Source organism: Artemia franciscana, chromosome 14 (genome assembly GCF_032884065.1).
Source record: "Artemia franciscana chromosome 14, ASM3288406v1, whole genome shotgun sequence".
NCBI lineage: Eukaryota > Metazoa > Arthropoda > Branchiopoda > Anostraca > Artemiidae > Artemia > Artemia franciscana.
Genome location: NC_088876.1, coordinates 31,763,540 through 31,790,752, shown reverse-complemented (window position 1 = coordinate 31,790,752; position 27,213 = coordinate 31,763,540). Strand labels below are relative to the sequence as shown.

The window sequence follows — 27,213 nt, the reverse complement described above, 5'->3', positions numbered from 1 at the left end:
ACCTAATGTCTTTTTAAGCTTCTTCAATTTTGAATAACAAAATTGAGATTTTATGGATGGGGACATCAGGATTTTAAAAATGCCTAGTTGGGGCATGGCACAAAACTGGCTAGGAACAATTGTATTTGACAGTGAAACAGATACATACAAAAGCTCCAGGTATTTCGATATCCATTTATATATTTAATTATATGTTATATATTTTTATGTAGAAATATTATATATCGTATATACGAAAAACTATTTATTCGTATATTATATATCGATATATATTTCAATGACATGACAGTCATCATCATAAGTAGAGAAACGTACCAACGTAGTTAAATGCTTTAGATTGACCTGGACAACAGAAGTTTCAGAAACGGAAGTATATAATGAAAGCTAGGATATTCTACTTTTCTGACCTTTCTGACATCTACCTTTCTGACATTCTGGCATCTACCTTTCTGACATGACTCAATAATATATAACTGAATTTAATTCAATAATAATTGAATTTAAGGAATAGACAAGGTTTACCTTAAGGGTCATCTGAAGGATGAAGGTAGCAGTTTTCAAGCAAAAACACCAGTTCCGAGTCCGACATATTTGTTATAAGTGTTTGGCAACGATAAAATAATTCAATTCAGACCTGAGTATTTATTTGTAGCTTATTGGCTGATTTTGGTTTATTGACATAGATTATTACAGCGTTGTTCATGCAGAATTTCGCCATCATAACAGATTAAAAGAGTGGCAAAATTTTGTCAAAATGGGGGGGGGGGGGGAGTTGGAGCCAATTTTCCTAAATTAAGTGAAAATTGAGCAATGTAGTAACATAAAAGCAAAGATATACTAAAGAAAAGTGATTCGATTCCCTGAATTTTTCAATTATACAGGCTTTTCTTAGTTTAACAAGATTTTTGAAGAAACTAAACTTCAGTTAGGAGGACAATGTGGAGTCTGGAGGGGGTAGTTGCCCCCCTGCTCCATAGAAAATTATCCTCCTGATTAACGATCGATATATTCGTTGTTTCTGTGTCATGTGATCTTTTTTGGTATTTCATATACTCGTTTGGGATGTGTTGGTTTTATTTATGATAGTTCTGCTATTTAATGGGAGAAAATTAAATAGTAAATTAATTTCTTGCGATCAGTCTTCTAGTGAACAAATTTACGATTGTTTGTTTGCGTTTATGCTTGAATTTTCCATTCTGTTAAGTCTTATCTTGATGCAGTTTAAAATGGATTGTTAAAAGTCAAGTATGATTATGGGCTAAAAACTAAAATTAAATTTTTTTACGCTAATCATTATCTTGGTGACTATATACAGATAAGATCCAATCTAATGCTATGACAGTAAGTATTGAAACAAGCAAAATGTGAGCTGTCGTCTGGGTGGTTTTTTAAAAGCTTGTATAGTGATTTGTATTTTGGTCTTTACAGGCGTGTCTTACCTCTTCAGCTGAACACCTATCAAATATGCTGGAATCTAAGCCAAAGGACGTAGTTGGAGTGACATACAAAGAGCTGAATGAAGTGATTTTTAAAATTGCTGAGTCGAAGTATCTTGAGCCAAAAAAAGTCAAAGCACAACCCAAACCGGAGCCAGAGACTGTTGAGCATGAAGCCCTTGTTGAAGAAGTTCAAGCTGTTGAGGTAAATGCGTGACTTTCTCCTTTAATGCCGATATAAGGGTTATTTTGCTATGGGTTTGATTAGGAAGAAAATTTGAGTCTAGTTATTGACATAGCATTGCTATGAATTTCGGTCAATGGGTAAAGAAAAAAAGTAATATTCTTTTAAATTTAAAAAAGCGTGTCCAATGCCTGTAAATAGACAAGAAAAGAGGAGAGAAAGACAAGGTGTCTCTAAGGCAAGAAGAGATAGATTTGTAAGAAGAGATAGAAGTGAAACAAGTTTTTGTGAGCGTTTTTTCGTGTTTAATCTCTAGAGGGTGTGTGATTTTTCTTATATTTACTTTATATAGTTCCGTTGGATGGTTAATATCACCTCCTATTTTTATAATAATTGAAAATTGCTGCAGGCAAGCAGGAAGGCGCCAATTTCAAATTGAAGATGGACTAAAGTTTTAAAGTCCTGTGGTGGCGCAGTGGGTTTGACCTTAGCTTGGTAATACGGGATACAGAGATCAAATCATGCTGCAGCAATGCACTGCAGGGCCGACGCAGGGACCTTAGTAGTCAAGAAGCGTCGTTAATCTGATAAAATACAATATAAGTTTTAGATATATGTGGTAGTTACCCGACCCCACAGCCAATATATCTTCTTTGAGTGAATAGAAAGATTACAGAAATAAAAAAGTGGGGATCGAAAGTCCTGCCAACTATTGTTTCTACCCACTTCTGTTCGTCATTTCAGCTGAGTTTATCATTCGGTTTTTCGCACTTGTGATTGTGGTAGAGAAATGGTATCAGATGTACCTCTTAAAATTCAAAATTTCTCTCAATGCTAAAGAAATTAGAGTTTGTCCGTTGCTCCTTTCTAAGTGGTGATGTTAGAAACTTCGCCTAGGGCAAAAAAGTCAACTTTTAAACTAAGACAGATATATTTTTTTTTCGACGGCAGTTCATAGCTCTTGATGAGCTGATCAAAGTATATTTCATCCATTTTTATGGCACTTGGTATTAACAAAGTGACATATAGCAACTGCAAATTGTGTCGGTCTGTCTGTCCCGGTTTTGCTACTTTAGGCACTTCCATGTAAGCTAGGACGATGAAATTTGGTAGGCGTATAAGGGACCAGACCAGAATAAATTAGAAATAGTCGATTTCGCAATTTGACCATCTAGGGGAGGGGGTCGGGTAATTTGGAAAAAATAGAAAAAGTGAAGTAAATTTAACTCACGAACAGGTGGTGGGATCTTAAGGAAATTTAATGTTTGGAAGGATATCGTGTCTCAGAGCTCTCGTTTTAAATTCCGACCAGATCCGCTGAAATGGGGGGACCTAAAATCTTGGAAAACGCTTAGAATGGAGGAATCGGGGTGAAACTTGGTTGGAAAAATAAGCAGAAGTCCTAAATACGTGATTGACATAACCGGAACGGATCTGTTCTGTTCGGGGGTGTTGGGGGGGGGGGGGTAATTCTGAAAATTAGAAAAAATGAGGTATTTTTAACTTACGAAGGAGTGATTGGATCTTACTGAAATTTGAAGTTTGAGAGAATATCGTATCTCAGAGCTCTTATTTTAAATCCTGACTGGATCTGGTTACATTGGGGGAATTGAGGGGGGACCTAAAATCATGGAAATTTATTAGAGTTGAGGGATCGGGATGAAACTCGGTGGAAAAAATAAGCAGGAGTTCTAGATACGGGATTTACATAACCGGGACGGATCTGTTCTGTTCGGGTGAGTTGGGGGGGGGGTTAATTTTGAAAATTAGAAAAAACGAGGTATTTTTAACTTACGAAGGAGTGATCAGATCTTAATGAAATTTGAAGTTTGGAAGAATATCGTATCTCTGAGCTCTTTTTTTAAATCCTTACTGGATCCGGTGATATTGGGGGGTAAGCCTAAAATCTCGGAAAACGCTTAGAGTTGAGGGATCGGGATGAGACTTGGTTGAAAAGATAAGCACAAAAACGCGATTGAAATAACCGGAGTGGATCTGCTCTCTTTGAAGGAGCGGCATGGGGGCTAATTCTGAAAAATTCGAAAAAATGAGGTATTTTTAACTTACGAAGGAGTGATCGGATCTTAATGAAACTTGATTTTTGGCAGGATATCATGTCTCAAAGCTCTTCTTTCAAATCCCGCCTGGATCCGGTGACATTGGGGGGAGTTGTGGGGGGACCTAAAATTTGGGAAAACGCTTAGAGTGGAGGGATCGGGATGAAACTCGGTGGGAAAAATTAGCACAAGTCCTAGATACGGGATTGACATAACCGGAACGGATCTGCTCTCTATGGGAGAGTTGGGGGAGAGGTTTGATTCTAAAAAATTAGAAAAAATGAGGTATTTTTGACTTACGAAAGAGTGATCGTATCTTAATGGAATTTCATATTTAGATTGACCTCAAAACTCAGATCTCTTATTTTAAATCCCGACCGGTTCCAGTGTCATTTGGGGGGGGGGGGAGGTGGAAATCTGGGAAAACGCTTAAAGCGGAGAGATCAGGATGAAGCTTGGTGGAAAGAATAAGCACAAGTCCAAGATAGGTGACTGACTTAACCGGACCGAATCCGCTCTCTTTAGTGGATTGGGGGGGGGGGGAATAATTCGGAAAAAATTAGAAAAATGAGGTATTTGTTACTTACGTAAGGTATTTGTAACAGGTGATAAGATCTTAATGAAATTCGATAACTAGAAGGGTCTTGTGCTTTAGAACTCTCATTAAAAATCTCGACCAGATCCGGTGACATTGAAGGGAGTTGGAGGGGGAAACCGAAATTCTTTGAAAACGTGAAAATCGAGTCATCTTACGAATAGGTGATCGGATCTTAATGAAATTTGATATATAGAAGAATCTTACGTCTCAGATGCTCCATTTTCAATTCGAATCGGATCCGGGGACATAAAGGGTCTGAGGGGCAAAACCGAAATCTTTGAAACTGGAAATCCTGGAAAACCCTTAGAGTGGAGAGATCGGGATGAAACTTGATGGGAAGAATAAGCACAAGTTATAGATACGACAGTGACGTAATTGGTACGGATCTGTTCTCTTTGAGGGAGCTGTGGGTTGTTAATTTGGAAAAATCAGAAAAGTTGAAGTATTTTTAACTTGAGATTGGGTGACCGGGTAACTTAAGAAAAAGTAATGACATAATTGAAACGGATCTTTGGAGTTCCCTTTGGAGGAAATGGGGGGGGGGTGTTAATTTGGAAAAAAAAACTATAAAAATTGAGATATTTTTAACTTAAGAACGGGTGAACTTAAGAGTAGAGGAATCGGGATGAAGCTTGGTGGATAGAATAAGCAAATGTCGTAGATACGTGACTGACGTAACCATACTGGATTTGCTCTCTTTGGGGGAGTTGGGGGAGGAGTTCAGTGCTTTGGCGAGTTTGGTGCTTCTGGACGTGCTAGGACGATGAAAATTGGTAGGTGTGGCAGGGAGCGGCGCAAATTGACGTCATAAAGTCGTTTTCCAAGATTCGACCATCTAGGGGGGGGGCTAAAGGGAGAGGAACAATTAGAAAAAATGAGGTATTTATAACTTACGAGTGGGTGATCGGATCTTAATGAATTTTGTTATTTAGAAGGACATCGTGACTCATAGCTCTTATTTTAAATCCTGACCGGCATTAAGCCTCTGATTTTCCTTTTAAATCAATCTATTGATTCTTAGAATTTTGTTAGAGCTCATACCATATGAGCTTTTGGCTCTTGGCTCTTCCGGCCTCGTCACAAGTGCCATATGAGCTCTTAGCTCTTGTTTGGTAGAAAAATTCCTTCATGAGATATACCGGTTTAAAAGTTTGAAGTGGTTTACAACTTCAATAGTAAGGTACACACTGAAACTAAAAATAGGCTGATACAGAAACGGTATAAACTTTAAAAGTTCTCTCATCGCTAATGAAATTGCAGTTTATCCTTTGCTCCTGTCTAAGTGATGACGTTAGAAACTTGGCCTACGGCAAAAAAGTCAACGGGGTGAGGTTCCTTGTGGCTATGAAACCGGTTTGGTCAGATCGTACATTCAGCTAACAGCTCGACTGTTTGGTATGTTACATGGCCTAAGTAACAAATTATTTTATGGTCTTTCCAAACATCAGGGTGGTTTATCTGACACTACCCTGCCCCACCTCTTTCGTTAGTTTATTTCAGCTTAGGGTAAATGTTAAGTTTCGTCACAAGTTTTCTAAAATGTGCATTACTGCATATAGCAAGATTCTGATGATCGCATATTGTTTCTCTGTTATTATTAGAGAAGCGCATTTATTTTTTACCTTTCTGAAATCCCCCTTCAATGAAACTAAAAATGCGTAAAGTGGGCTTGCTTACAGGTAACGTTATCTATAGAGCGAAGCTCCATGAGCCCCGCTGGCAGTGGGGTGAGGTTTATATTCTATATTTTTTCAAAAAAGCGTTAAAAAAACTTCAGACTAGGTTTTTTAAATAAATATAGAACAACATATATAAAACAAATCCCAATTTATTCAAACAATAATAAAAAGATCAGCTTTTTTATGCCAGTTAAAATTTTTAGAAATGATTCCATTTTTATGGCACTTGGTATTAACCAAGTGACATATAGCAATCGCCAATTCTGTCGGTCTGTCTGTCTGTCGGTCCCGGTTTTGCTACTTTAGGCACTTCTAGGTAAGCAAGGACGATGAAATTTGGCAAGCGTATCAGGGACGGGACCAGCTTAAATTAGAAATAGTCATTTTCTCAATTTGACCATATGGGGGTGGGGTTTGGGGGACCGGTTAATTCGGAAAAAATGAAGTATTTTTAACTTATGAATGGGTGATGGGATCTTAATGAAATATGATGTTAGGAATCATATTGTGTCTCAGAGCTCTTGTTTTAAATCCCGACCGGATCTGATGACATTGGGGGGAGTTGGAGGGGGAAACCTAAAATCTTGGAAAACACTTAGTGTGGCGGGATCAGGATGAAACTTGATGGGAAAAATAAGTACAAGTCCCAGATGCATGATTGACATAATTGGAACGGATCCGCTCTCTTTGGGGTAGTGGGGGGGGGGGGGTAATTCTGAAAAATTAGAAAAAATGAGGTATTTTTAACTTACGAATGGGTGATCGGATTTCAATGAAATTTGATGTTTAGAAGGACATTGTGTCTTAGAGCTCTTGTTTTAAATCCCGACCGGATCTGGTGACATTGGGGGCTGGGGTTGGGAGGGGGAAACCTAAAACTTGGAAAATACTTAAAGTGGAGGGATCTGGATGAAACTTGGTGGGAAAAATAAACACAAGTGATAGATACATAATTTACATAAACGGAACGGATTCGCACTCTTTGGGATAGTTAAGGGGGGGGGGTATTTCTAAAAAATTAGAAAAGATGAGGTATTTTTAACTTACGAACAGGTGATCGGATCTCAATGGAATTTGATATTTAGAAGGATATCGTGGCTCAGAGCTCTTATTTTAAACCCGACCAGATCTGTGGTGACATTGGGGGGGGGGGGGAGTTGGGAGGGGGAAACCTAAAACTTGAAAAACACAGTGGAGGGATTGGGATGAAACTTGGTGGAAAAAATAATCATGAGTCCTAGATACATGATTGACATAACCGGAACGGATCCGCTCTCTTTGGGGTAGTTGTTGGAGGGGTTAATTCTGAAAAATTAGAAAAAATGAGGTATTTTTAAGTTAAAAACGGGTTATCGGATATCAATGAAATTGGATATTTAGAAGGATATCGTTTCTCAAAGCTCTTATTTTAAATTCTGACTGGATCTGGTAACGTTGGGGGAAGTTTGGGGTGGGGGAACCTAAAATCATGGAAAACGCTTAGATTGGAGGGATCGGGATGAGACTTGGTGGGAAAAATAAGCAGAAGTCTTACATACGTGATTTACATAATTGGAATGGATCCGATCTATTGGTGGGGGGGTTAATTCTGAAAAATAAGAAAAAATGACGTATTTTTAACTAACGAAGGACTGATCGGATCTTCATGAAACTTCATATTTAGAAGGACCTCGTAACTCAGATCTCTTATTCTAAATCTCAACTGGATCAAGCGTAATTGGGGGGGGGGGGTAGTTGGGGGTGATCGGAAATCTTAGAAAATACTTAAAGCGGTGAGATTAGGATGAAACTGGATGGGAAGAATAAACCCTGTCTAAGATAGGTGACTTGACATAACCGGACCGGATCTGCTCTCTTTTGAATTGGAGGGGGGGGGGGGGGGGGTAATTTTGAAAATTGAGGTATTTGTCACTTACGAAAGGGTGGCCAGATCTTAATGAAATTTGATATTTAGAAGGATCTTGTGCTTTAAAGTTCATATTTTAAATTCCGACCAGATTCTGTGACGTTGGGGGGAGTTGGAGGGGGAAACCGGAATTCTTGGAAAACGTGAAAATTTGGGTATTTTTATCTTACGAATAGATGATCTGATCTTAATGAAATTTGATTTTTAGAAAGAATTCATGTCTCTGAGCTCTTATTTCAAATCCCGACCAGATCGTTTGACATTGGGGGGAGTTGGAGGGGGAAGTCATGGAAAAACACTTGGAGTGTAGGAATCGGGATGAAGCTTGGTGGATAGAATAAACAAATGTCCTTGATACGTGATTGACATAATCGTACTGGATTCGCTCTCTTTGGGGGAGTTGGGGGAGGGGTTCAGTGATTTGGCGAGTTTGGTGCTTCAGGACGTGCTAGGACGATGAAAATTGATAGGCGTGTCAGGGAGCTGCACAATTTGACTCGGTAAAGTCGTTTTCCCAGATTCGACCATCTGGGGGGCTAAAGGGAGAGGAAAAATTAGAATAAATTAGGTATTTATAACTTACGAGTGGGTGATCGGATCTTAATGAATATTGATATTTAGAAGGACATCGTGACTCAGAGCTCTTATTTTAAATCCTGACCGGCATTAAGCCTCTTATTTTCATTTTTAAATCAATCTATTGATTCATAGAATTTTGTTAGAGCTCATACCATATGATCTCTTGGCTCTTAGCTCTTCTCGCCTCGTCACAAGTGACATATGAGCTCTTAGCTCTTGTTATTCTAATTAAGCCGCCATAATGTGTATGAAGTCTTTCTTAAATAACTGGGAAAAAAGCCGAACTTTTACGTTAAGAGAGAGATGCTTTAGAAGGAGAAGTCCCCATATATATAGAAAAAAATGTTTTTATTTTAAAGTTTTAATATAGGTCCTTAGTTTTAGTTAAAAAAAACTGTTTTTTCTATTTAATTTCATAAAAAGGTCACTGTTTTGAAATAAACGGCAGCATAATTTATCCACTATGGGTTGCCTCCCTGTAGCTAGCATAACATTTGTAGGTATGAATCACTTACTTGAAGTACTTTTACTTGAAGTACTACTTGAGTAAAATTTTCCATTACTTGTACTTGTACTTAAGTAAAAACTCGAGGGTGTTATTACTTACTACTCGATACTTAAGTAAGATTACGAAATACTTATTACTTAAGATACTTTTAATGTACTTGATTTTGCAAATACTTTACCTTTGACACGAAAATTTTGTGTGTGTGTGTGCTTCGGCAATGTACAAAAAACATCACTCTTTAGATTTAGAGTAAACTCAGATATAGCTTTTGTTTGTCTGTGCTTTGGCAATGTACAAGAAAACGTCACTCTTTAGATTTAGAGTAAACTCAGATATACCTCCATGCCCTATTTTTGGATATGAAATAAGGCATTTGTTTTTGACAAAAAGAATTACAGTATTTTGTTTAAAAGTTATATAACAAAGAAAATTGAAATTATTTCGCAGTTCGCTGGTCGGCAGTGAGCTAAAATCCCTTGCTTTGTGCTAAATATTGCATATAATCCTTTTGGGCTTTATATTTCTAACATTAGTGTTTAAGTTTTGTCATCTCGTCAACTGAACCAGATTTCTAACATTTCATCATCTTCAGGACCATATTATTGGTAAAACTACTGAAGCTATGAATCTTTGCCCATCTAAATGTTGTCTGCAATAAACAATTCTTGCAGGATCCGATGCAGCGGTATTTTGTCAAATTCGTTTCAGCAAATTCAGGTATCCAGAAGAATCTGACTTCAGATTTATCACTCCATTCATAAGTTATAGGCCCTACTAAATTAAAGGAAAACTCAACTTTCTTAAGACTTGAAACTCTCTCCCTCTCGCCCTATTTGAGATAGGGTTTGTGATACCGGAACTTGATGTGAGCCCTGATCTTAGGCATCTTTGGTCTAGTTTAGATTCGGATCCGTTACTCCATTTGCAAGTTATACTAAATTAAACAGAAAACTAAAAATGTTTCAGGAATTAAAACCCATTCCCCCTTGTTATATTTAAGTTACGGTCTTTATCTCAAAACTTGATATGTGTCTTGATATGTGTGTGTTTGGTTGAATTTTCATTCAGATCCATCACTCGATTCACAAGTTCCTCTGAATTAAACGAAAAACTGTTTTTAGCAGGTAAAGCCCTCCCCCCCTATTTTATTTGAGCTAGGGTCTTCATCTTTCAACTTGATTTGTCTCATGATCCTTGGCACCAAATCTGGCCATCAAAATTTTCATCCAAATCCAACCAACGTTTCTCCCCCTATACGTGATTACTCAGACGGATAGACAGACAGACGGACGGACGGATTTTACAACGTCTTAGGTAGCCATGTTGGCTAATTGGATCCAAAACAAAGAAAACAATGGCATATCATCATGCAGGTATCATCACCTATTTGGACAGTGGAAAATATCCATCAAGAATGGTTTTTGAGATCTGTCTGTCTGTCCGTCCGTCTGTGCAATTGAGTATAGCGGATATGTATTGAAATCAAACTATATGGATTAAAATTGAGTTTAATTAGGGCGATGGGTCTCTAAGTGTAAAAAAAAAAATCGAGTGAAAAAATTCACTGTAACTTGGATATGGAGATCGAATTTTGATGAAAATTAAATAAAGATGCCTAAGAGTATGATATGCATTGAGCTATGGGATGTGAGACCAAAAATTAATTAAAAGTTGAGTTTTTCACTTAATTCAGTGTAGCTTGCGAGAGATTGATGGATCTCAGTGAATATTGAACCAAAGGTGTCCAAGACCGTGACAGGCATCAATTTTTGAGATGAAAACCCTAGCTCAAATATACAAGGGAGAGAGGGATTAAGTGCTGAAAAAAGTCAAGCTTTTGGTTTAATTTAGTATAACTTGCGAATGGAGCAACGGATCCAAATGAAAGGTAGACCAAAGATGAGTAGGATCAGGGATCATATCGAGCTCTGATATCACAAGCCGTATCTAAAATAGGGTGAGGGGGAGGGGGTTTCAAGTTTTAAGAAAGTCGGAATTCCTTCAGTTTAGTAGGGCCTATAACTACTTCCACCCATGGCTTGCCCAAAGCCTGGAAATAACCCTTTTCCAAAATAAGTCATACTGAAGCCAACCTTCAACCAAATATTCCATCCCCAGAGAAAAATTACTTTGTATGGCACTTGGTATTTACCAAGTGACATACAGTGATCGCAAATTCTGTAGGTCTGTCGGTCTGTCAGTTCCGGTCTTGCTAGTTTAGGCACTTCCAGATAAGCTAGGACGAAGAAATTTGGCAGGCGTATCAGGGACCAGAACAGATTAAATTTGAAATAGTTTCGACCATCTGGGGGGGGGGAGTGAGAGGACGGTTAATTTGAAAAATTAGATCGGATCTTAATCAAATTTGATATTTAGATGGATATCATGTCTCAGAGCTCTTACTTTAAATTCCGACCGGCTCAAGTGACATTGGAGGGGGAAACCTAAAATCTTGGAAAAAGCTTAGGATGGAGGGATCGGGATGAAAATTAGTGGGAAAAATAAGCACAAGTCCTAGATACGTGATTGACATAAACAGAATGAATTCACTCTCTTTTGGGGAGTTGGGGGAGGGTTAATTCTGAAAAATTAGAAAAAATGAGGTATTTTTAACTTACGAAGGAGTCATCAGATCTTGAATTTCATCGGATGAAATTTCATATTAGAAAGAACTCGTAACTCAGATCTCATGTTTTAAATACCGACCGGATCCAGTGTCATTAGCAAGATTTGGGGGGCGGAAATCTTGGAAAACGCTGAGAGTCGAGTGATCAGGATGAAACTTGGTAGGAAGAATAAGCACAAGTCCTAGATACGTGATTGATATAACCGAAATGGATTCACTCTCTTTGGGGGAGTTGGAGGAGGTGTTAATTCGGAAACATTAAAAAAGCTGAGGTATTTTTAACTTCAGAGCGGGTGACCGTTTTTGAGGTATTTTTGAATTTGATATTAAGAAGGAACTCATGTCTCAGATCTCTTATTTTAAAGCTGACCAGTTCTGGTCACATTGAGGGAGAGTTGATGGGGGAAGCCGGAAATCTTGGAAAACGCTTAGAGTGGAGAGATCGGGATGAAACTTGGTGGGTAGAATAAGCAAATGTCGTAGATACGTGATTGACGAAACCGGACTGGATCCACTCTTTTTTGGGCTAGTTAGGGGGTCCAGTGCATTGGCGAGTTCAGTACTTCTGGACGTGCTAGGACAAAAAAATTGATAGGCGTGTGAGGGACCTGCACAAAATGACTTGATAAAGTTGATTTCCCCGATTCTACCATCTGGGGGGGGGGCTGAAGGGAGAGGAAAAATTAGAAAAATGAGATATTTTTAACTTGCGAGTGGGTGATTGGATATTAATGAATTTTGATATTTAAAAGGACCTCGTGTCTTAGAGCTCTTATTTTAAATGCCGACCAGCATTAAGCCTCTGATTTTTCTTTTAAATTAATCTGTTGATTCTTATAATTTTGCTAGAGCTCATGCCATTTGAGCTCTTGGCTCTTCTGACCTCGTCACAAGTGCCATATGAGCTCTTAGCTCTTATTTTATTCATTTTTTCTCAGAAGATTTTCGACTTGGTCTTATTGTGTTTGCCACTTGATGCTGTGAAAACTGCTGCTAGAAATAGATAGGTTGTAACTTATGCCGTATTGTCTTCTAGTATATTTAAATGTGTGCTTGCATCGTTCCTGCGTCAATCAATCAATCAATCAATTTATTGATACTAAAAGAAAAAACTAATACAAAAGTAAAGTGGTTACTAGGCCCAAGAAGCTTTGCTTGTAATGGACCACAGAGAACAAGAATAAAACACTATTATAAAATATATACAAAAAAAAAAAAAAAAAAAAAAAAAACACTGGAACAAGATAAGGACATTGAATAGATAGGATATTTAACAGACAGAAGATTTAGAAGGAGATTAACATATAGCTGAAAATGATTTTAAAAGAAGAGAAGAGACATACAAATTAGGAAAGGATTAATAAAGAGAGAAAAATTATTGAATTGGAAATACCCGACGAAATAATGCCTTTGCAGAAAGAAAAAGAGGGACATCCGAAGGGATGGAGTTCCATAATAGAATTGATTGATATACTGGAGACCTCTGGCTTGCTGTAGAAGATCGTTTTGGTAAAATAAATCGTCGAGAAGAATTACGTAAAGAAGAAAAGTACCTACCTGAGCCTGTCCGTGAGAAAAACTGCTGTAGGGGCGGTGGGAGAGTACCTAGAAAAGCAGAATGCGCAAAATAAAGGGTACTTTTACCTATAATATGATCCAGCGGAGCTATTCCAGTATCATTATAAAGATCAGATGAAGGGTAAAGCCGAGGGAGAAGAAAAGTAGCCTTCACTGCCCTATTTTGGGCTCTTTGAAGTGAGCAGAGAAGAGATTTATTTGTATTACCCCAGACAGAGCAGCAATAAGAAAGGTAAGGATAAATAAAAGCATAATAAAGAGAAACCATAATATCAGGAGGAAGAAATGAGTTAATCCGGTGCAACATTGAAGACTGGCGGAGGATTAAGGAACGGGTGTGAGTTATATGCGGTTTGAAAGAAAGAAAACAGTCAAGATACACACCAAGAAATTTCACCACAGTAGCTTGTGGTATAATATCAGTCCCAAAAGTCAGGGTGATTGGCTCCTGTACGTCTCGCATACGGTAAGGGGTCCTGAAGTTGACAATGGCACTCTTTCGGCTGTTAAGAGCCATACCATTTGACCAGCACCAATCCTTTACTTTATCAAGAAGACCTTGAGCCATAGAAGTGGCAGAAGGCAGGTCCACCGCAGCAATGAAAAAGTTACTGTCATCAGCAAAAAGAACAGGGTGAACATGGGGATGAAGACCATCAACAAGATCATTGATGTAAATTAGAAATAAAAGTGGACCAAGCACAGAGCCTTGTGGGACACCTTTCAATACAGGCAAAGTAGAGGAAGAAGTACAGTTAACCAAAACATACTGAGATCTCTCTGAGAGGTAGGACCTAAACCATTCTAGTGGGACTCCATGCACTCCAAATAAAGATAGTTTAGACAGAAGAACATTGTGGTCAACCATATCAAAGGCCTTAGAAAAGTCGAGAAATAGACCCAAAACACACAAGCCCTTGTCCAGATTAACACGCACAAACTCAGTTGCATCAGAAAGTGCGTGCAAGGTAGAGAATGAGGGACGAAAACCATACTGATGGTTAGTGATGAGAGGATTTCCAGCAGTCGAATTAGTACTAAATACAAATGAAGAGAGTCGACGATACACTACTTTTTCAACAACCTTTGAGATGACGGGAAGAAGAGAAATAGGTCTGTAATTTGAAATTAAAGAAGAATCACCTTTTTTATGCAAGGGTACAACGGTAGCAATTTAAATAAATGAGGAAAAAAACCAGAAGAAAGATAGAGGTTAGTTATGTGTGAGATGGGATGAGAAACAAACTGACTGATTTTTTTAAGGACATTATTACTCAAACCAAAACTATCAACTGAACAACTACTTGGAAGTTGAGAAATAATACTAGAAATCTCAGTAGTACTACATGGGGAAAAGAAAAAAGACTTCTCTGTCATAGGAAAACAACTTACTCTACTCAGGGGTGAAATGAGAACTGAGGGAAGTGTGGTGAAATACGAATTGAAGGCACTTGCTAAGGATTTTTTATCCACAACAGATCCATCAGCTTTTCTATAAAGAGATGGGGAAGATTGTTTGAGTTTCTTACGGGAGATAGCTTCATTAATTACAGTCCAAACCTTGCGCAAATTCCCTTTACACTCATTAATTCGACGCGAAAAATACAGCTTTTTTGCTAAGCGAACTGAAGAAGTGAGCATATTTTTGTAATGTTTATACTTCAGAAGATCTTCCTGTGTCTTACTTTTACATGCAGCCTTGAACAAAGACGCCTTCATATGGGTTGCATTGATCAGACCTCTAGACATCCATGGGCATTTAGGTGTAAAATTCCTTGGCCTCTTTCTAAGAGGAAAATGCTTATCCAACAGAGTGCCCATACGACACAAAAATAATCTAGTTGCACAATCAGCATCATTAGCTTCAAGAACACTAGACCAATCATTACTCTGAAGGCTATGTATTAAATTAGAAATTTCTCTATCTGTAAAAGTTCTAAAAGAAGACTTGCCTTTCTCATCCACAGTAATCTCTGTTTTAGGCACAGATAGTGATAGATAAATAGGGAAGTGATCAGAAAGATCAGTGAAAACAAGACCAGACGAGAACTTCAAATTGGGAGAAAGAGAAGTGAAAATATTATCTATTAAAGTGGCAGAATTTCTTGAAGGGTCAACGCGTGAAGGAAAGAAAATTGAAGGAAGTAGCCCAGAAGAAGAAAATACATCAAAAAGATGGTCACATTCATCATTTGATCCAACATTTAACATATTACAATTAAAGTCTCCCAAAACACAAATCCGTTTTTTAGAGAAAGTCCCCACACCAGAAAGCTGATCAAGCAAATTACAGAACAGATGTGTTGGAAAAGGAGGGGGCTTATAAAACAAACAAACAGTATCACATGCAACCTGGCTTTTCAGATAAATAACAAGAGATTAAACTGTCCTACTATTAGACACCACCGATGTAAACAAGGATTCAAGATCAGATCTTCTACAAAATTCAATACTAGATTTTATGAACAAAGAAATACCCCCAGAACACTTTGTTACCATTCTAGGGACATGAATAGCAATATAACCATGCATGTCATAAGCTGTAAAATTATCACTGTCAGATAACCATGTTTCCGTCAAGCCTATGACATCAAAAGGGCAAGAATTATCAGACCACAGATACGATTTAAGAGTGTCCCACTTATCTCTTATCCCACGCACATTCAAACAAAAAACATTAAAGCAACTGTTTGAAGAGAGTGAGGGCATAATATTATCACAATAATCAATGGTGGTGTGATAGTTACAGCTAGAACTAACCATAGATTCAAGGAGAGGGTCAGAAGTGTGTGCCTCTTGTTTACCAGCACTACTTGGTTGATCAAATGTAACTGAATTAAGAATAGAAGAATTCATAAGGAAAGAGAAATCACCCATATTTATCTCAGACATATAAAACCTTCACAAATGACACACTATCCATAGTACACTTGAAGGTAATGGAATCATAAACAAAGAAAAAGAAATATCAGTGGGATGGCAAATATTAACCAAAGAAAGGGGTCAAATAATGTGGCACCAATCAGGAAAAGATGAGCTGCGAGTGTTAAGGCATGACAAACAATGACAGAAATCAGGCTACATAAAGGCAATAGGATCTCAAACAAATATAAAGAGACATTAGTAGGATGGCTCATAATATTTGAAGAATAGGCTAAATTTACAATATGGGATCAGTAAAATTTATGTGAGCTGTAAGTGTGCTGACATGACAAAAGTGTGATAGAAAATAGCATACATGAAGGTGATAGGAACACAAACAAATACAAATAAATATCAATGGTAAGACACACAATATTCAAAGTATAAGACCAAAATAGATTTGAGCAATCAAAATTATGTGATCTGCATGTGAACACACAGAACAAATTTTTCTGTTTCTTACGGTAATATTGGTTTGTCTTCTGTTGCATATGCAGACGACGTTCTTCTTGTTGCTTGACTTGCCGTGGATTGCTTTACAATTTTACTATATCAAACAGTTCGTAGTAACGAACTGTAGTAAGGAGCGACCCGGCTCAATAGTAACCAAAATTCTAATAAAATGAAATTCTGATACCAATAGCTACATCAAAAGAATCGCATTTTAATGCTGATTTTAAATATATAAGATTCACCAAGTTTAGTTTTACCCATCAAAAGTTACGAGCCTGAGAAAATTTGTGTTATTTTAGAAAATAGGGGGAAACATCCCATAAAATTCGTAGAATCTTACTGTAGAAGTTTCAAGCTCCTATCTACAAAAATGCGGAATTTTGTATTTTTTGCCAGAAGGCAGATCACGGATGCGTGTTTATTTGTTGTTTTTTTTTTCCCAGGGGTGATCGTATCGACCCAGTTGTCCTAGAATATTGAATGTTGCAAGAAGGCTCATTCTAACGGAAATGAAAAGTTCTAGTGTCCTTTTTAAGTGACCAAAAAAATTGGAGGGCACCTTGGCCCCCTCCCACGCTACAGCCAATAACTGTTTTTGGGGATGACTTACTCCCCCACAGTCCCCGTGGGAGGGGCAACAAGTTACAAACTTTGACCAGTGCTTATATATAGTAATGGTTATTGGGAAGTGTACATGCGTTCTCAGGAGGATTTTTGGGTTGGGGGGAGGGGTTGAGAAGAGGGGGATATGCTGGGAGAACTTTCCATCGAGAATTTGTCATGGGGGAAGAAAATTTCTATAAAGGGAGCGCAGGATTTACTAGCATTATTTAAAAAAAAATAACTATGAAAAAGTTTTTTCAGCTGGAAGTAAGGAACACCATTAAAACTTAAAACAAACAGAAATTATTACCCATATGAGGTGCTCACCTCCTCCTAATACCTCGCCCTTTACGCTAAAGTATTTTTAGTAATTTCAACTATTTACTCTACGGCTTTTGTGATTCATGGATCATTCTTAATGAATTGGGACAAAATTAAAGCTTTGATGTAAAGATCGAGGTACTGACGAGGGGGCGAATCCCCTCATATATGTAATAAAAACATGAGAATACAAAAGTTCTTTGCGTAAGCTAATTTATAAGTTACGTAAATCTTTTACTAATAAAAAGATTCGTAAAAATTAAATGTTCTAGTTGTCTTTTTAATTAACCAAAAAATCGGAGGGCAACTAGGCTTCCTCCCCCGCTCTTTTTTCTCAAAATTATGAGAAAGCCATTTAGCCAAAAAAAAAATAATATGCAAATTTCGTTTTAACGATTCCTCTGCGGAGAGCCAAAATCAAAACATGTATTGATTCAAAAATGATTCAGAAATTGAATTTAAAAAATCTAGATTTTTTAACTGAAAGTAAGGAGCTACACTAAAACTTAAAACGAACAGAATTTACTTCGTATGTGAAAGAGGCTGCTTCCTCATCAACGCCCCGCTCTTTACGCTAAAGTTTTTTACTGTTTTAAAAGAAGAATTGAGAAAAAGAGTCACTACCCTAGTGAATCAAGCCGTGAAAAACGTACGCGTCGCTTACGAAAAAATATCGTCCAATATATATATATATATATATATATATATATATATATATATATATATATATATATATATATATATATATATATATATATATCTATATATATAAAAATAAGTTGTCTGTCTGTGGATCTGTGGATCAGGTGACGTCATGTTTCTGTGTCGGCTGACGTCATGAAATTAGTTGTCGTCATTTTTGTTATGACGATGCTTAGTATATTGTAAAACACATGGCTAATAATATACCATTTAAAACACCAAAATGAACATGTTGGAGTAGTCACTCGGTGAGAGAGGGTGTCAGAACGGAGAATGAAGGTCCCAGGTTCAAATCCTGGTTAGGCTAAAAAAGGTAAAAAACTAAAAACTAAAAAAACTGAAAAAACTAAAAAAAGGCAAAAACTACAAAAAGAACTAAAAACTAATAAAAAAAAATAAAAAGGCTAAAAAACTAAAAAAAAAGGTAAAAAACTAAACAAACTAAAAACAAAAAAAAAAGGAAAAAACTGAAAAATAGAAGAGAAAAAGAAAACTAATAAAATTAGGAATAAAAATAAAAAAGATAAAAACTAAAAAAAAAAGTAAAAAGAAAAAACGAAAAAAAAAGGTGAGGGCGAAGCGCCCTCACCAACTAGGTGTTGGGGTGTAATACTTAAGTACAATTTTGGCAAGTACTTGATATTTGATACTTTAGTAAGAATTTAGAAAGTACTTATTACTTGATATTTAAGTAAAAAAAACAATGATACATAATGAGTCGGAGGTAATAGACTTGATACTCTCTTTGCAGGATTTTGATAGAAGAGCAATGTCAAGTGCTGAAAATCGTGTTGTGATCAAGAAGGGCCTGGGATTGCGGAAAGCCTCCATTCATACTGGATGTTCCTGGGACTTCTTGCTGTCCGGTTCTAAGCTAGCTTGAGTGCCTCCGTGTGGGCTAGGGAAGGTGTGCTGGTCCCCGTCTTGTACTGGTATCCGAGACAATTGCTTCCCTGAGGTTAATAATTTCGGTGATATATATATATATATATATATATATATATATATATATATATATATATATATATATATATATATCTTCTATATATATAAAAATAAGTTGTCTGTCCGTTACGCTAGATTATATCTTCTATATATATAAAAGAAAACAAACTAGAATGTAAAAACTGGAAATTGCATAAATATTTCGAAATATTTTGACAATAGATAAAAGTAATTCGAAAAAGAAAAATGGTAAAAAACTAAAAAAAAACTAGGAGAAAAAACTAAAAAAAAAATTAAAAATTAAAAAAATTAAAAAAAGAAAAAACCTAAAAAGAAAGAACGTAAAAAAATAAAAAAGATAAAAAACTAAAAAAAAAACTAAAAAAGCTAAAAACTAAAAAAAGAAAAAACTAAAAAAAAACTGGGAATTGCACAAATATTTCAATATATTTTGACAATAGATTAAAGTAATTCGAAAACCTTAAAACAGATACCCCAAATTTGAGGTTTAATTTAAATTGTTGGAGCTTTAGCATGCTTGGCACGTAAAGATTTTTCCAAGTGTCAATGTTAGAATGAACATTGAGAAATTGAAGAAAACAAATCAATAAAAAGAAGAAACTAAAAAAAGAAAAAACTAAAAAAGAAAAAAAACTAAAGAAGAAACTGTATCTATATATATAAAAATCTATCTTCTATATATATAAAAATAAGTTGTCTGTCCGTTACGCCAGATTATATCTTAAATATATATAAAAATGAAACTAAACTGAAAAGCAAACTGAAACTAAAAATGTAGGAACTGGTAATTGCATAAATATTTCTATATATTTTGACAATAGATTAAAGTAATTCGAAAACCTTATAACAGATATTTATAATTTTGAGTTTTATTATAAATTGTCGAGTGTTTGCATGCTTGGTACGTAAAATTTTTTTCTAACATCAATGTTAGAATGACACGTAGAAATCTATTAATGTTTAAGTTTAAAATGACTGATGAACTTACAATGGCAAAAGCCGATGAAGATGCTCAAAGAGTCTATGCCAAAAAACTTGCTGCTGATAGAGAAAGTCAGAAAAGAAAGCGTGCCGAGGAATCAAAAGAACAGCAAGGAAACAGGCTTGAGGCTAAAGAACGCAAAACCGCGCAGTTAGATGAAGATCCACCTGGACAGCGAGAGTCAAAACATATCAAAACTGAAAGTGATAGCGATGATGATTGGGTTTGGGATCTTGACTTGGATAAGGTCATCAATGCCTACCAGATTTTAGTTAAAAAAACAAAGGTTCGGCGATATGTATTTCATAGCGAAGCTGAAAAATAAAGAAGAAAAAGAAAACTGAAAAAAGAAAAAATGTAAAAACTAAAAAATACTAAAAAGAAAAAACAATCAAAGAGAAACTACAGACCGGGACACAAATGACGACCGGGACAGAGGGAATATAAATAACGACCGGGACACTCAAGGAGAATTTACAGACTGGGATACCGGGACACAAATGACGACCGGGACACAGGCAATATAAATGACGACCAGGACAACAATGACAACACCCGAGGAAGCTGCTCAAAACGAATGTATTCACGCCGAAGTAGCTGAGTTGGTAAAGCATTATGTTTCAGGTTCTATGTCCGAGAGGCTCCAGGTTTGAACCTTGGCTTTAGCATTAATACAAAAGAAGAAAAAAACTAAAAAGGTAAACACTACAAAAAAACTAAAAAGAAAAAATATATATATATATATATATTTATATCTTTTCCACAAAAATAATAATTTAGTGCTTCTGCTTAAAAACAGCAATCGAATTGATGCCTCCTGATACGCAACTATCAACAAAGTGGCAATCGTTGTGGTCGGTGATCAGTTCTTACCTCGAGATAATATTCTTTATAGGCGAAACAATCAGTTGACAAGAATTGCTTAAACTCATCGATGCTACGATGCCCTACAATATCCTGACGAATATAAATGACGCCCGGGACACTCAAATAGAAATCACAGACTGGGACACCGGGATACAAATGACGACGGGGACACAGGGAATATAAATGACGACCCGGACACAGGGACACAACTACAACGGGGACGCCGGGGGCACAGGGAGATATATAAATGACGACGGCAACAAAGGAAATGGTCGATTAGCAATCACCATCAACAAAGCTCAAGGGCAATCAATAGAATCATGAGGTATAGATCTGAATACGGATTGTTTTCCCATGGACCATTAAGCGTTGCATCTTCAAGAGTCGGTAAACCTGACAATCTATTAAAAACTACAAAAAAAAACTAAAAACTAATAAAAAAAATAAAAAGCTAAAAAACTAAAAAAACTAAAAAAGGTAAAAAACTTAAAAAAACTAAAAACTAAAAAAAAGGAAAAAACTGAAAAATAAGCTAAAATAAAGGTAAAAACCAATAAAAAACTAAAAAAAAATGAAAAAACTAAAAAAAGGCAAAAACTACAAAAAAAAACTAAAAACTAATAAAAAAAAGTAAAAAACTAAAAAAACTAAAAAAAGGTAAAAAACTAAAAAAAATAAAAGATAAAGAAAAACTAAAAAAAAGGAAAAAACTGAAAAATAAGCTAAAATAAAGGTAAAAACCAATAAAAAACTAAAAAGAAAAAAAGGAAAAAACTAAAAAAAATTTTCATCTAAAAAACTAAAAAAACTAAAAAAGGTAAAAACTAAAAGAACTAAAAAAGAAAAAAATAAATGACGACACTCAAAGAGAAAGCGACCAGGACAAAAGGAATGTTCGATTAGCTATCAACAAAGCACCGGGACACAGGGAGTATAAATGACGACCAGGACATAAGTAAAAAAAAACTAACAAAACTAAAAAGAAGGTAAAAACTACAAAAAAAAAGAAAAAAAAACTAAAAACTAATAAAAAAACTAAAAAATCTAAAAATCTAAATAAACTAAAAAAGAAAAAAATAAAGGAGAAAAACAAAACTAAAAAACGAATGTATATACAGGCCGGGACACCGGGATACAAATGACGACCGGGACACAGGGAATATAAATGACGACCAGGACACAGGGACACAACTACAACGGGGACACCGGGGGAAACAGGGGGATATAAATGACGACCGGGACAGGGAATGGTCGATTAGCAATCACCATCAACAAAGCTCAAGGGCAATCATTAGAATCATGAGGTATAGAGCTGAATACAGATTGTTTTCCCATGGACCATTATATGTTGCATGTTCAAGAGTCGGTAAACCTGACAATCTATTTATATGCAAAGACAATGGGACAGCAAAGAATGTTGTATATTCGCAAGTTTTACGTAGTTAAAACCATATATATATATATATATATATATATATATATATATATATATATTTATATATATATATATATATATATATATATCTATCTATATTCACAGGTGGGACATAGGGACACAACTACAATGGCGCGTAACGACTTACGCGCGCGGGGGGGCTTGGGGGGGGGGGCGTGAATCGCCCCCACCAACTAGGTGTTGGGGTGGCGCGAAGCGCCACCCCAACAGCTAGTATATATATATATATGTATATATATATATATAGAATAAATACTTGATGTAATACTTAAGTACAATTTTGGCAAGTACTTGATATTTGATACTTTAGTAAGAATTTAGAAAGTACTTTTTACTTGATATTTAAGTAAAAAAACAATGAGTACTTAATACTTGATACTTAGGTAAAAATTTGGTGTACTTGTTGCAGCACTGGTGTGAATACATAATGAGTCGGAGGTAATAGACTTGATACTCTCTTTGCAGGATTTTGATAGAAGAGCATTGTCAAGTGCTGAAAATCGTGTTGTGATCAAGAAGGGCCTGGGATTGCGGAAAGCCTCCATTCATACTGGATGTTCCTGGGACTTCTTGCTGTCCGGTTCTAAGCTAGCTTGAGTGCCTCCGTGTGGGCTAGGGAAGGTGTGCTGGTCCCCGTCTTGTACTGGTATCCGAGACAATTGCTTCCCTGAGGTTAATAATTTCGGTGATATATATATATATATATATATATATATATATATATATATATATATATATATATATATATATATATATATATATACAATTATAGACGTATGCTTTGCCCACCCTGATACTCTTGATTATCAGTACTACAGGTTTAAGTCCGATTCCTTTGACTGAGAGGACAACCGGATTGGAGATTTGCTCTTAATTAAGACACAGAAAAGATAATCAGGTGCAAGATAATAATAATTTTTTAGACCACACTGATTTTCCATTTACGAAAACTTAAACAAAGAGAAAACGGGTTTTAATATCAAAAGAAACACTTTAACTAAAAAATAAAAATATTCCGAATATTTCGGCCCCTCAACCGGAAGGCTTTCTCAACGAAAAAAAAATACAAACGACAACGAAAAAAGCTGAAAAAAATGTGTAAAAAAAATGACAACTAAACACGAAAAAAAAAAAATAAGAAGCAACTGACATTATAAGCAAAACTTCCAGCATATATCTTAAGTTATTACCATCAGTGTTGGGAGTTTTTTTTTTATAATGTGAGTTTTTTTTGTGTTTGTGTTTAGTTGTCGTTGTTTTCTTTATGTTCATAAAAAATTGTCGTTTGTATTTTTTTGGGGGGGGGAAGGCTCCCGAACGTGGAACCGAAATAATCGGAATATTATTTTTTTTAATTAAAGTGTAGTTTTGTTTTTGTATTTGATTTTTGTTCGCTGGTTTATCGAAATTAAAACCCGCTTTCTCTCTGCTTAATTTTTCGTGGGAAAATAACGGAAGGATTCAAATTCAATGAGCTCCAGTTGCCATATGTGTCTATTTTAATGTGTTTATTGTATCATATATACAAGTATTTCTCTGCACTTTCTGTTTTTTATTCATAGAATTCGTTAAGAAATTTGAACAATGATTTCTTCTCTAGACTCGGCTAGGTTGGATGCTTAGAGAAACACCATGGGTGTACATTAAAATCATTTATTGCTATTAATCATTTATTTCCAAGTTAATTTATTAATACTTTGTCTATATTTATATTCTAATAATACTTATATTATTATCTATTATAATATTATTGTTGCTTTATCAATACATAGAATGAATTTCAGCCTGAAAAATTCTCCTTAGCATTTTTTTTTATTTGACTAAGACTTTAACCGCTCACCCCTTAGCGCCTTTAGGCGAGACTTTTTATCCCCCTCCCTCCCGTGGATACAGCCTTGGCTATAAGTGAAAACAAAATATTATAGTTAACACTCCGCGCCTCCTATTCCTGTATTTGTCGCTAATTCCCATGCTCCCCTATTGCACTCCTAGCTTCTAATTCCACTTTCCTGGTGTCTCTTGAATGTCTCAACAACTGCAACTTCTTATTTCAAGTCATTCAAAGAGTATTCACTCAGGGTATTTATATTCATTCACAGTCAACCCACTTTTCATTGGTTACAACATTTTTCAGCCCTATTTCCAATGCACCAATCTCTGCAGTCTTTGAAATTATTCGCTATAATTCTGTGCTTTGTAATGCTATTTGAAACCATCATTAGTCTTTTTAATGCTTAAGGTCCCTTTTGAACCTGAATTGGAAGTTACCCCAGGGATGGGCAATGGACATCCGAAGAAGAAAGTAATGAAGCTTCTACCTAGCGGATACAATATGCTCCATTATAGTTTTAATAGAAGAGACACTGGTAGTGCTGTTCCTGATGCTGTCCCTCCGTAAGTGTTTCTGATTTCACTACGTTTAGAAGGCAGAACCGTAACAAGGGTGGTACAAAACAATTTTGAAAACGCATAGAAAATTTGTCAATATTCATTTTTGTTACGTTTTTACTAGTCAAGCAGAAATTTCAGGGGGCGGGTGACTATTTAATTTCAAATATTGTGTCTAGCTAATTAAATAAAAAACAAGATTTTTTATGGCACTTTGTATTAACCAAGTGACATATAGCAGTCGCCAATTCTGTCGGTCTGTCGGTCCCGGTTTTGCTACTTTAGGCACTTCCAGGTAAGCTAGGACGATGAAATTTGGCAAGCGTATCAGGGACCGGACCAGATTAAACTAGAAATAGTCGTTTTTCCGATTTGACCATCTGGGGGGGAGTGGGGGCCCGGTTAATTCGCGAAAAATAGAAAAAATGAAGTATTTTTAACTTATCAGCGGGTGATTGGATCTTAATGAAATTTGATGATTAGAATGATATTGTGTCTCGGATCTATTATTTTAAATCCCGACCGGATCTGATGAAATTGGGGGGAGTTGGAGGGGGAAAACCTGAAGTCCCGGTTTTGCTACTTTAGGTACTTCCAGGTAAGCTAGGACGATGAAATTTGGCAAGCGTATCAGGGACTGGACCAGATTAAATTAGAAATAGTCGTTTTCCCGATTTGACCATCTGGGGGGAGTAGGGGCCGGTTAATTCGGAAAAAATAGAAAAAATGAAGTATTTTTAACTTATGAGCGGGCGATTGGATCTTACTGAAATTCGATGTTTGGAATGATATTGTGTCTCAGAGCTCTTATTTTAAATCCCGACTGGGTCTGATGACATTGGGGGGAGTTGGAGGGGGGAAACCTAAAATCTTGGAAAACACTTAGAGTAGAGGGATCGGGATGAAACTTGATGGGAAAAATAAGTGCAAGTCCCAGATACATGATTGACATAATTGGAACTGATTTGCTCTCTTTGGGGTAGTTGGGGGGGGGGGGAGTGATTCTTAAAAGGAGGGGGAAACCTAAAACTTGGAAAACACTTAGAGTGGAGGGATCGGGATGAAACATGGTGGAAAAAATAAACACAAGTCCTAGATAGATGATTGACATAAACGGCACGGATCCGCTCTCTTTTGGGTAGTTGGGAGTGGGGGGGGGGGGGTATTTCTGAAAAAAAAATGAGGTATTTTTAACTTACGAACGGGTGATCGGATCTCAATGAAATTTGATATTTAGAAGGATATCGTAGCTCAGAGCTCTTATTTTAAACCCGACCGGATCTGGCGACATTGGGGGGGGGGAGTTGGGAGGGAGAAACCTAAAAATTGGAAAACACTTAGAGTGGAGGGACCAGGATGAAACTTGGTGGAAAAAAACACGAGTCCTAGATACATGATTGACATAACCACAACGGATCCGCTCTCTTTGGGGTAGTTGGGGGGGGGGGGGGGTAATTCTGAAAAAATAGAAAAAATGAGGTATTTTTAACTTACGAACGGGTGATTGGATCTCCATGAAATTTGATTTTTAGAAGGATATCGTGTCTCAAAGCTCTTATTTTAAATCCTGACCGGATCTGGTGACATTGGGGAAGTTTGGGGTGGGGAGACCTAAAATAATGGGAAACGCTTAGATTGGAGGGATTGGGATGAAACTTGGTTGGAAAAATAAGCAGAAGTCTTGCATACGTGATTTACATAATTAGAACGGATCCGCTCAATTGCGGGGGGGGGGGGGGGTAATTCTGAAAAATAAGAAAAATGACGTATTTTTAACTTACGAAGGAGTGATCTGATCTTCATGAAACTTCATATTTAGAAGGACATCGTAACTCCGATATCTTATTTTAAATCTCAACCGGATCAAGCGTAATTGGGGGGGGGGGCAGTTGGGGGGACCGGAAATCTTAGAAAATACTTAAAGCGGTGAGATCAGGATGAAACTGGATGGGAAGAATAGAAACCTGTCTAAGATACGTGACTGACATAACTGGACCGGATCTGCTCTCTTTGGTGGAATTGGGGGGGGGGGGTAATTTTGAAAGTTGAGGTATTTTTAACTTACGAAAGGGTGACCAGATGTTAATGAAATTTGATATTTAGAAGGATCTTGTGCTTTAAAGTTCTAATTTCAAATTCCGACCAGATCATTTGACATTCGGGGGAGTTGGAGGGGGGAACCGGAATTCTTGGAAAACATGAAAATTGGAGTATTTGTATCTTACGAATAGATGATCGGATCGTAATGAAATTTGATTTTTAGAAGGAATTCATGTCTCAGAGCTCTTATTTCAAATCCCGACCAGATCTTTTGACATTGTGGGGATTTGGAGGGGGAAATCTTGGAAAAACACTTGGAGTGTAGGAATCGCGATGAAGCTTGGTGGATAGAATAAACATGT

General features: G+C 36.5%; 1 protein-coding gene across 5 annotated transcripts in view; it reads left to right on the top strand.

Annotated features, from left to right (window-relative positions):
• LOC136035583 (caprin-1-like) overlaps nt 1–27,213 on the top strand; it is a 70,510-nt gene that overhangs the window by 20,374 nt on the left and 22,923 nt on the right. For 2 of the 5 annotated variants that reach the window (XM_065717458.1, XM_065717457.1), the window contains 2 exons: nt 1,429–1,641; nt 24,663–24,817. In XM_065717458.1, coding sequence (XP_065573530.1) covers nt 1,429–1,641; nt 24,663–24,817 — 368 coding nt within the window. Of the gene's footprint in view, nt 1–1,428; nt 1,642–18,903; nt 19,124–22,888; nt 23,109–24,662; nt 24,818–27,213 lie in introns of those variants that run through there. The other 3 variants (XR_010619473.1, XR_010619474.1, XM_065717459.1) reach the window with 3 other exon arrangements.